The sequence below is a fragment of the Pezoporus flaviventris genome, unplaced genomic scaffold, assembly GCF_033815535.1.
Source record: "Pezoporus flaviventris isolate CSIRO_AGI_PZ_B2104156 unplaced genomic scaffold, CSIRO_AGI_Pfla_v1 ptg000005l, whole genome shotgun sequence".
Lineage (NCBI taxonomy): Eukaryota > Metazoa > Chordata > Aves > Psittaciformes > Psittacidae > Pezoporus > Pezoporus flaviventris.
In genome coordinates this window covers 12,988,272-13,000,324 of record NW_026892553.1, presented here as the reverse complement: position 1 = coordinate 13,000,324, position 12,053 = coordinate 12,988,272, and the positions used below count along the sequence as shown (strand labels likewise).

Sequence of the window (12,053 nt, the reverse complement as noted above, 5' to 3'; positions counted from 1 at the left end):
GAAAATTATATCTACATATTAAAACCACTTCTTTTTGTATATGAAGTTCATAGGACCTGATTTGGCATAAGCATAAATTAGAAAAATTCCCCAAAGTCATTGGAGTTGTACCGGTGTTAGATTAATATAAAATCAGAAGCTGATTCCTGATGTCTCGGGGTTTGTATACATACACAACAGTGAAAACAGAAATTAGGAAGGAGACATGACATTACCTGTTAAGTCCTGTTTGCTGGGAGGTTGTGCCTTAGGCTATGAGAATATTACTGTGGCATAATGAGTTACCCTCCGTCAAGATGTGTAACTGGATTAGGTTTATAAAGATGGAACCTATTAAGATTTTTGCCTGCAGTTGTGGTGAGTTAAGAGCATGCACTCAGTTGAGTTACAGAAACTCAGCTGATAGGTAGTAACTTCCTAAGCCGTTATGATGTGATCACAGTCAGTGACACGTAGCCCAAGAGATCATGCTGTAGACCTAATTTAGTGTCATTGTATATTTTAAATCATGGTATTCTCATCTACCAAAGGTCTTATTCATTCCAGTTGTGTTTAAATCAAACATTTATATCTCAGTCCTTGGAAAGTGTTCTGTGCTTCAAGTTCGTTAAGTGGAAGTTACAACCAGAGAACAAAGCTGCAGTAAAGCTGAATTTCAGGAGTTAGGCAGAGTGATAATTTTGTGTAGTTTCCAGTTGATTTTTTTGTACAGTACTTTCAGATACTGAAAAATTGTGATTTTTATTATATAAAAATACATTCAAATACACTGTAAAAAAAAAAAAAGAGTTAGAAAATGAAGTATTTTATTAGTTCCAACTATACGGGTTGAATAATGTCATTTATTCGGTATGAGGAAGTGTTCGTGTTATTGTTCAGTCTGTAGTAACAGCACAAAAGCTTTGGGTAGGAGGAAGTCCTGGATTCATTTTTTAAGGACTTGTATAAGCATATTCATAGGCATCTGGGTTCTACATCCACTGAAGCACCAAGTTCCCCATCAGTGCAGTTACCCATGGTGGTAAGGTTAAACGCATGCATACATATTTTCCGGAGCAGGGAAAGTACTATTTCTCTTAGAGCCCCATTATTATCCACTGTACTGTACTCTGACTGTGCCATCATTGTCTTTCCCATTCCATCTCATAACTCTCTGTTGGCTTTTTCCTACTTGCAGACTTAAGGGCATGTTTACCTGTTCAAATATCACTACAAATATCATTGAAAAGGTCTCAGCATTATAACAGATGCACAGCAGCGTGGTTTGCACTTGCTCTTGTGGAGTTCATCTGCAGTCTGTTAGCAGTGTGATGTCCATTAAATAATGCCAAGAAGTCAAACAGATGTCCTTTGCAGTGGGGCCTTTCCCTCACATCCCTCAGCATCATGTTATTCCCTAGCTCTTATTCTTCTTTCACTGTCATGACTGACATGATTTAATTTCCAGTTTATGACCATTCAGCTCATCTGAGCAGGTCATTTTCTCTTGTTCTGCCATTGCTTTAGACTAATCTGGAAGCTCCAGTAGATCCAGGAGATTGCTTGAAAGCTCTGCTGAGTTCTGCGCAGTGCAGAACCAGTGTGTCCCAGGCCGAGAACACTTGACGCCAGTTCCACCCCTCTGCTCCTCCAAACCACAATTAAGCAACTCTCCTGATATATATTTACATTCCTGCTGCACATGCAGGTCTTTATCTTAAGCTGAAACTTGCAGCCTGTCACTCCCATTAATTTCTTTGATACAGATCTCTCTTTTGAATTTGCCTGAATCTCTTTTCATCATTTTCTTTTTCTTTTGTGACTCAATCTTGACTATTTGTTTTTAAAGAAAATACTATTCACTACAGGCTTTGAATTTGCTACCAAATATCCCTTCAGTCATTTCAGACAGTTATTGTAGCTTTCTCCAAGCTTTTCCAAGCATGATAAAATATACGACTCAGCATAGCCTTGGGTTGATAACCAGTGCTGCTAAAATATTGATGCATTTCTGACCCATCCATTGGCATTTTAATAACCTATCCATCACGGAGATATTGAGTCCATATATAAGTAATATGCTATTATTACACAATATAAATAATACTGATGGGAATGGTTTTCATTGTTGCTGAGCAGCGAGGGCTCCCCAGGGATACTTACAGCTTCTGAAAACCCTGCCCTGATAGATTTGCATTCCCCTGTGTATGGAAGGCCAATCACCTCCGGTACTCACTGGATAAAGCACACTGCAGCCTTTCCACAGGCACACTGCCGAGTTTCCAAGGTCCTTATACAAACCCCCATGTTCCCAGTTTACAGCCTCACTGTCTGCTGCGTGCTGTGTATTACAGCTAAAATCTGAGAGCAGTTTGGATTAATGCATACGAATAAGCATTAGAGACTCAAGATGGTTACTGCTGCTTAGTCTCTTCTGAAGTTGTTAGATTTGGTTTGCTTAGATCCTGGCAGCGCTCACTGTACTTAACTGAGCCTGTGCTGAACCAAGCTGGCACAGGTATTGTTTGATGTTTATTTGAAATCTGTAAAAGAAGGCAAGCAAAACTAAGGTGACAATTGACCATGAAAGTGCACTGAAAAGCAAAAATCATTCATTTGCCGAGGTGCTGAGTTTTCTCGGTTCTACTGCATAAGGAGTTCAGGGAACAGAATCTACTTACTGCAGGGAGAAACTTAAAACCCTTATTTTACTTCCTGTGAAAATCTGGACGTAGTTTCTACAGCTGAGATCAGTACAGGAGCGGGAGAGCAGTTACACACACCTAGGTTGCTCTGCAGCAGTGAAAATGAAGGTCATTGGTATTACTTACACCAAGAATAATAGAGTTGGATTTGATTTTCATATAACTGAGCACACTGTACATTTATTAGCGTGAGTATGCCTGCATGCGTGTATATGCATGTACCATATAAGCATATACGCCACTGGTAGCATTCTGGGTTTGGCATTAACCGTAAAACTTCAAACCTGTTGTAGTTAATGTTAGTAGTGTCTTTTCCATGTGTGACAAAAGCTTGAAGGGTTGGCAACCCTGCTCTTTCGGTGAACTTTAAAGCAGAAGAATAGCAATTTTAAGTATTGTTGCTAACTATGTTTTGCTTGCCAGAACCTGACAGTGGATGGTTTATTAAAATAACTAACCCAGTAACATGGGAAGTACAATCTGATTGAATTCATAATTTTCATAGCCAGTTAATAAAGCATCTCAGTGGTTTAATAGAAAAGAAGCCACTGTGAAAGTTATTGCATGCTGCACTGGTGAGCTGTGGAAGCCACCGCTGCCAAACTTAGAACCACTTTGTTCTTTGCTTCCATTATCCGAGACCCCACCTGTGCCTCTTTAATGTCCTCAGGTGTTATGCTACCCAGACAATTTGTACTAATTGTGAACGTGGATCCATTTTCAGCAACATGACTTGCTGTGATAGTCCCATATTTGCAGCATGAATTGCAAGTCATTCAAGGTTAGATGAGAAGAGTGGAGAAGACAGGATTTGAAAGGTAGATAGCCTACATCAAGCCCAAAATACGTGACTTGTTCCATGTCCTCACTATTAGCTTGTAGCTGACAAAATACCTTTTCTTTCCCAACTGTTACTTTATGGAGGATTTAATATAGCTATTATGCAACATATGGAAAGCTCAAATACAAAGTATACGAAATAGAACCACTGTACAGCATTTGCCCAAACACGGTAAGTAAAGCAGTATATTGCTGGCAAATTAACCCCTGGAGAGACAGGTCCATAGGTCCATTGACAATTTGCCTGGTTGCCAAAGGTGATCATCCGTGTAGAAGATAGATTGCTGCATAACGTGTACGTTAGAGAGTGTCCTGTGCCTACCACAAACTGAGCCTTCCATGACCCTAGTAGCAACCGAGCTGAGGAGGTAATTTCATCACACTTGTGGCATTCATTCCAACATATTAAATAAGAAATGTATATATACACACAAATGTATAAGCAAGAAAATATATTTTGTCTGCTGCAAAACATTGTATGACTCCATTGAGAATAAATATACATACCTGTAAGATATGAAACCATAATCTCAGACTCATCAAAACATGGATCACTTTATTGTATAATCTGTAGTATACCATGCAGGTGCCTAGCTGTCTTCTATATAAAACTTATTTGAAAGTGCTAATAGCAAACCAAAATCATTTACATTCTGTATTACGTTTTGGTTTGCACCTGTGCTGTGATGCACTTTGTGGTACTTGACAGTAAAAATGCCAGTATCCAGGCATCTCTGCCATATGAATTACAGTTTTTGCTGTTTGCAGTGATTTGTTCACACTTCTGAATCTTGTCTCCTGAGATTTAAAAGAAACCCTAGTGTTTGCTTAACATGGTGAGGTTTCTTTGATTGTTGGTTCCTGATATGGAAAGTCCCTTTTTTGTTACCATTGGTTGAGAATTGGTTAATGTATTTGTAGCTTTTTCAAGTGAATGAGTTTCTTGTTAACATTTATAAACAAGATTTAATTGTTCTAGGTTATTCTCTTGCATTAAAAATCTCATTTCAAATAAGATGGGCTTGATGAATATGTTATCCTTGCATACACTTACAAATATGATTGGCATTATCATAAGCTGCCTCCATATGTAACTTGTGGGTCTGTACCAATTTATTCTGCCTGGTTCATTTTAATGGGTATCATGCTGAATTACAGTAGTTTCTTCTTGGTGTTTAAGCTTGGAGTTTCTTTTTTCTTTTAATGGTCTAGGTTGAAACAAAAGTCCTAAATGAACCTAAATTGGAACAAAGGTTTTGTTCTAGCTTAAGAGTTCCTTACCTGCCCCAAAATAGGTGTTTTATTCTTTTACTTTAGCACAAAGTGGGAAAATATTTTTCAGTTCTGTCCAAGTTGATTTCTTTTCTAAATTTTGTTTAATTGTTGAGAAAAAAACTAGAAGTTGGATTATTCAGGCAATTATACTTAGTAAGTCATAAAGACATACACCAGTGGCCTGAGCCAAATCTGTGGTGTTAAGAATCTGTAAAGAGGAGCTGGTACTGCTGCCCCTCCTGCCCAGGGAGCATCTTCTCTGAGCTTAGCATCATTCTTCTATTTCATTTTTCATGGCTGAGAAGGTGGATTGATTGAAACGAATTGTCACCTTATCAATGAAGAGATTTTAAAAATGGGAAAAAAAATACAGCTTGAGAGAGGTCACAAATGTGATCTGTAACCTAGAAAACTGCTACTTTTGATCAGCATCTATAGTTTGGTTAGCAATTTCTTCTCTAGTGACATTTTAGCCTTTGCTCCCAAGGCTGTAAGCTGTTCCTGGTGTATCCAGCCCCTCATACATTCATGGTGCTGGTAGGACAAATACCATTCTCACCATGGATTGTTCAGCTTACTTCTGGGGCTTCACACCCCTTCCCCACTAATGGGAAGCACACCCTTTTGTAGCCTGGAGAAGCAAATGAAACCAGGTGCAAGTAATTCCAACCAAAATAACTCCATTAGAACCTGGAAAAGTTTATAAGATAGTCACCTTGCTGACAAGTAAACAGCAAAGAAAAGATGAAAATTGACTGGAAAATGGAAAACTGCTTTCCCTTGGTTTCTCTTTGTATATGGTATGAATGCACAGTGTTTGTTGCCAGGCATGTAAGCTGTTGACCGAAGCAGAGAAGAGAAAGGACTCTATTAGAGAAAGCAAAGCATTTAGTTGTTGTTTATATAGCTATTTCTTTTCTAAGTACATCTTCACATTCTAATATGTCTGTGACTTTCCACTTTTATTTCTTACAAGAATGAGAGAATCAGGTCAGCTCAGTTCCCACATCTAATGGCTTGTTGACAAGGAAAAAAATTAATGAGAATGGCTACTGGGGAATAAATTACTCAAAAAAAGGTTCCCCATGGATACTGTTATTCTGAAATAAGTGTGCCTTTTTCTGATTAGTACTTATTCTGCCAAACCAATGTTTGTCAAGTTTCCCAGGTAGGCAGCAGTGAGCTTGTAGAAATTAGTACCTTCCAGAAAGTACCTTCACTCCTTGAACAAGACTTGCCACTGTCATAACCGTTCCACCAGCAGAGCCCAGTCCTGAATGGCTACACCTACCTACATCAGAGCCTTCTGCAGGGATTGTCACCAGTATAAAGCAAAAGCAAGAGATTTCAATTTCTTTATCCCCTTTTCAAGTCTAGTAGCATTATTTAATATTTGCGGTCTTGGAATATGTACTAGTAATTTGATGATAATTTCCTGTTCACTTATTAAGAGTATAAAGTTTCATTCCTTGGACAAAAAAGAGGAAACCAGAAGAGGAGATACTTTTTCCCTTGCAGTTCCAAGCCTGCTCTTCAGGTTTCAACCCAAAAATCTCTTTTGTTTTGTCATCAGAGTGCAATGAAGACCTCTCTGTTACATATTGTGAACTCCTCCACCCACTTCCCAAGTGGTTTTGCTTGGACTGGAGGACCTTTATTGTTTCAGCTTACTCATTTTGTAGCAAATTCACATAGCTTTCTAGGTTTTTGTGAGTATAAAGTGACTGCTACACTCAAAGTCATTAAACTCAGCATTGCCCTGTGAAGTTCGTCTCCCACTGCTGGCTAATGCCTGTTGTGTCCAGGACTGGAGGAGTGCGTAAAGAACTTGAGGCATGCACTGACCTGTGGCTACGCCAGCTTTCCTGGGTCTTAGGTTATTGTTGCTAGCTGTTAGAGTTGACCTTGGCTCATTATCGCAAAAACAAGCCTGCTCTTGATTTCTCAGCTGCAGTAGGGTAGATTTGTTAACCTTTTTTTTTTCTTAGCCAAGCAATTACCTTGCTCAAGGTCAGACAAGGATTTTCAGATTTCAGGAAAGCTCATCTCATTATACTTGTTTGTTCTGTAGAAGGGCTTTTCCTTTCTTTTCAAAGTGAATATTTTATGCTGTTATTTACTGAGCATTCACGGAGTGCAGTGTGCTCTATTGAGAAAAGAACAGTGTTGGCCAAGTGGGTCTCTCACCCACTGAAGTCAATGACAAAGCTACAGCGCCTTGCCTGATAACGCAGTTTGCCCTGTCAGTTGTACAGGTTTATAGGCTCCAAAGTGTTTGTACAAACAAAGCATGAAAAGTCAAAGCATGAAGTGAAAATATCTGCCGGTATGTTGATCCTATAGCATTCCGATTTTAATGCAAGGGAAATCTATACAGTGATATGATGACTCCACATTTATTCAGACCAACCTTGTTCAAAATACAAAGAGATGTCTTTGTTGAAGGATACAGTGCCTTAATCCTGCTTTATATGCATTAGTGTGCTTGTCAATACAAGCAAGTTAGCAACAGCCAAGTCATAAAATGTTTAAGAAGATAGTTGGACATTTTACCAGACCTTATTAATTCTGTTTCTGGTTGAGTATATAATTTAGGCAATTTGGATGTCTAAGCTGCTGATAGAAGCAATTAAATGCCAATAGTCCAATTTTAAGTTCTATTTAAGTGCTTAATTTAGATGCACTTCAGTGTTTCACTTTTCATCATCAGCTTTGGACAGTTAAGTAAATTAATTTCACCCACAAATGTTTTGCATGTTTGTCCATGAAGAAATGTAGATTTTTGGGGAAAATTGTCTGTTTCTCCTGTTTGTCATGTTTGAAAATGGGTGGAGGAGGAATAGCTTTATTTTCACTTTCCAAATGGGCTTTCCTGGTGCAAACATCCATGGAGAAGACTGTATCTCTTGGGTCACTGGGGCAGAGCCTGCATCAAGCTATTTGTACATTACCAACTACAGAAAGGAGTGAAGTCATGATTCTGCCCTTTTTGGATCATTTCAGCATTGCAGCCAATAAACAAAAAGTAAACATCCTAAAACACTAACAAAACTGATAGGGCTTAAAATAGAAGTTGGACCACTGTAACAACTTTTTTTTACACTACTATAGTGTGGATGCATATGGAAGTTAGATAACATTTCAGACTTCATTATTGCAGACTGGTTAGCAAGTGTGTATTCTTCACCAGTGTGGACAGACAGTAGTGACAATAAAGGATCATTAGAGATCCACAGCTGCACAGTGTGGATAATACACCCACTGGAATAAGAAATGTTGTGCAGTGATTTGCTTCTGCCTGCTCTGCAGTGAAGACAGTCCTGCTCTTCTCTATTCACTTAGTTTGTAGGTGTTGTTTTCTTACTGTCATGTGGAGATTTTATGAGGTGATGCAGTGTTAATGACTAGAGGGAACTGCCTCTCCTGGACTAAGCATGTATGTTAATGCTTTATTGAATTTTTATGTGTCATAATCAGCATGCCTTCCAATTGATTAAAAACCTATTGTGCTCCCCAGTAGTAAACACAGTGCTTTATTCTCAGAATCACTCAATTTCCTGAACTTTCCCTTCTCTCCACTGTAGATGGCTTGACAGACTGCGTAGACCCTGACTGTTGTCAGCAAAGCAATTGCTACGCAAGTCCTCTGTGCCAGGGTTCACCTGATCCCCTTGACCTTATTCAGCACAGCCAACCACCTTTCTCCCAGCATCCTCCAAGGCTCTTTTATGATCGAATACGATTCCTTATTGGGAAGGAAAGCACTCATGTCATCCCAGGAGATGTCTCATTTGAGAGCAGGTGAGTTTTCTTTTAAAGACTTTTCTGAATATTAAGAACTGCAATGAAATTATTTAACCAGGTAAAAACAATGATACCTGGGTAGCTGAGAATTCTTCACTGGTGATCAAAAAATACTTAAAAGGATAGCAAATGTCTACGTTCCAGCGTCTGAGGATCTTGTCTGTCAGATTCTCATTACTACTTTTCTAGTGCGTAAATGCACAGCAACTCTACTGCTCTTACTAACAAGGCTTGGACTGTTTTGGAAAGTAAGCTGTATTGTACTTGTAAAATAGGGGGAAGTTCACCCCTTTATGCTGTAGATACATATAATGACAGGAAGGAGAGGGACCAATTGGATTTATATGCATTGTATTCAGTCAGCTTTCTGCCCTGTAGGACTTGGTTGATATTTGCAGTGGAATAATTTTTACATGTGACACTTACGTATAATTAACAAACTTTTGGGTTTGCTGCGTGTTGATAGATCAGTGTGGAGTTTACCATGTTGTGCTACAGGTTACTCTCAAGCTGTCATGCAAACAGTAGAGTGATCTCTGAGTGTTTGTGAGATTGGCTTGTCCTTTAATAGGAAAAGGCTGTGCAATAGGAAAGGGGCACTTTCTTGCTCAGAAAACCTGGTAACACTTTGGGGGTTTTTTGAACATTTGAAATATAGGAGCACATAAGTTTTTATGCTGTAGTTCACCTGGGAAGCTATAACTTACATGCTGACAAAGAAATCCACAAATCATCCACATCACCTAACTATTACACTGTCAGCTAGGCCTGTACATTAGATAAACCATGTTCCAGTAATAAGGGCATAAGAATTTTTTTATTTTCATAGTACATAGCACTTAAGTTACAACTTCGACTCCATTCCATGCGCACAAATTCAGTGCACTTTCTCTTTGTCATTTATTAATTTTTAATAAAGTAAATACGTAAACGGAGTCTTTATTGATCTGAAATACCTAAACATTTAATCACTATTAATAATGTAACAGGATTTTATAAATATGTAGAACAATAGGGCATGAAAATGAACTCTCTGAAAAGCACCTCTCTAGTGTGCCTCTGTGCTCGGTGCAGGGTCCTCAGCTGGCTGTACGTGTGCAGCAGAGCATGCTGTGCTTTAAACCAGAAGTCACTAGTGAAAGATTTTCCTCATCAAAATGTCTCATAGTGAGGTGTATTCAGAGAGGAGGTGAGCACTCAAGTCGCCTGTACAGTGTTCTGTGACACTGCAAATGTTAGCAGCCAGATTGCACAAAATCCCATCAACGTGCTTTTATAGATATAAAGAACTGATCTTTTAAAGCCATCATTGATGGGATTTAACTTGGATTTAAAGGCTCTTTCTGAGTATTTCGTTTCTTTACCCTCTATCTCCATGCCTTTGAATAATGAAGATTAGTGAAGGCCCACGTGTGAACAGCAGCCCACCCTCACCGTGGCTTGATACTTTACACCACTAAGGAATACAACTTGTAGTTGTACCAGTGCATTGTTCACAGCCCAGATGCCATTTCCTCCCACTGTACAGAAATTACTAGTTAGTTTGGTGAGAAGATCATTGGGATTCAGATGAGGTTGTCTGTATCTTTAGAATCAGGGCAGTGCCTGGAGACTTGCACTGTGCCGTGTCCCCTGGGTTTTGTCAACAGTAATCTGCAATGTACTGGGCACCCCGAGGAGTTCATCAGTCCACACTTTGCTTGATCCTCAAGTCTTCTAGGCTGTTGAAAAATTGCTCAGCCATAAGTCAAATATTATTAAAAACTGCCAGAATTTTCCTCAAGGATGAGAGATAAGCAGAGTCTCAGAAGGAGGCAGTAGCTTAGCTGTGCTGCCTCTGTACAGAAATCTTCCTCTGACATTGTCAATCTGACTGTCATCTAATGTCTGTTCTTCTGGGAATTAAGATTGCTGGAAAAAATACAGAAAGACAACTGTTACTACAGTAAAAAAAATATCAGAAATCCGTGATCCTGACTATCTGGTACAGGCCAAAGAAGGCTTGGAGGTTTTCAATCAACTTTTGGATGTTGCTGAAAAGGTTGTGCCCATGCAGATGATATTAACTCATGTCTGCCTGCAGTGCCACTTATTTTATAGCACTGGTGGTTCAGCAAGAAAGGATTGGCTGAAATAGTGGCATTCATTTATTTCAGAGCACTGGCATCCATTCGGAAAATGGAATGGAGCTCAAATTTTGCAAAGCTCTATCTGGCATGGGTTGGTTGGTTGTTTGGGTTTTTCTCTTGCAAGAAGAATCCAAGACCCTTAGGTTTCAAATGACATTGTGCAGTGTTTTGCTGTACCATAAATTAGTGGAATTCCAAGATGGGTGATGTTTGCATGAATCTCACTGTCGATAAAGCCAAAGCGGTGTTGAACAGACTCAGGAAAGCTATCAAAAAATGGTGAAGATTATCTCTGTCCTTCAGATTGGAAGTGTTTGGTCTCTGCCGTATCCTGGCATTTTCAGCATCATCTGAAATACTAACATGAGCTGTTCTGGCAACTGCTGGAACACCTACCTTTTTGCATTTACATCTAAGACTGCAGCTTAGATCCAATTTTTCAACATTTGGCTTTTCAAATAAAGTCAGGGAGTTACATTGAGCTGAATTCACCAAAGTTAATGTTTTCAAGACATATTTTGCTTTTTATTATGTCAACACTGTGTCATTTGCACTGTTTTTTTACAAACTCCCAACTTAAAAGTGTGACATGCTGAAAGGTAGATTAAACACATTCTGAATAATGAAAATGTACTTGCTTACATCAGGAATGGTGGCAGGGTGTAGCAGATTTAATAATGTTTTTATCAATTCATGTTCTCAGGAAGGTTTTTAGGTTGTTTCTTTGCTGAGTATCTTTAATGCATGCTGCTGGCAAGATACTTGACTCACTGTAAATTTCCTACAAAAAGGGTCCAGTGTATGGTGCTGAATTAATTACCCTTCAAAGGCTGCTTACAGCAACATTGTCAGCAGGAAGAAATGAATGTACCTTTCTAGCCTTCAGCTTAATTTCTCTGATTGAAGATTTTAATCAGAAATGTAATAGAGTAAATGACATCTTCTGGTAAGTTGTGAATTCACTAGTTGCTTGACAGAGTTCCACATTTGAGCCTAATGTCTCAGCCTGAGGTGCTCGGAGAATATTGAAAACTTAGCACACAAAACAAAAGCAAAAAAATAGCAGATAAGTAGCAGTAGAGCAAGGCAGAATGGTAGTAGAATAATAAAATGCGTTGCAAGTAGTGAAAGAATGCATCTAGAATTTTAAACATCTATTTATATTTTAAATTAGACATGTCAAACAAACTGCCTGATGGCACGGAGCTAAAACCTGCAGAGCTGAGACCCTCAGTTACACATGGAATGATCCATGAAGCATTGACAGAGAAATCCTGCTTCTTTTAGGCCACCTGCAACCCATGGGAATCCGCTTTCTCTC

General features: G+C 39.0%; 1 protein-coding gene across 8 annotated transcripts in view; it reads left to right on the top strand.

Annotated features, from left to right (window-relative positions):
• Window positions 1–12,053, top strand: part of TENM1 (teneurin transmembrane protein 1) — a 579,532-nt gene that overhangs the window by 488,887 nt on the left and 78,592 nt on the right. For all 8 annotated transcript variants that reach the window (XM_061446104.1, XM_061446106.1, XM_061446107.1 and 5 more), the window contains one exon: window positions 8,384–8,600. In XM_061446104.1, coding sequence (XP_061302088.1) covers window positions 8,384–8,600 — 217 coding nt within the window. The remainder of the gene's footprint in view (window positions 1–8,383; window positions 8,601–12,053) is intronic.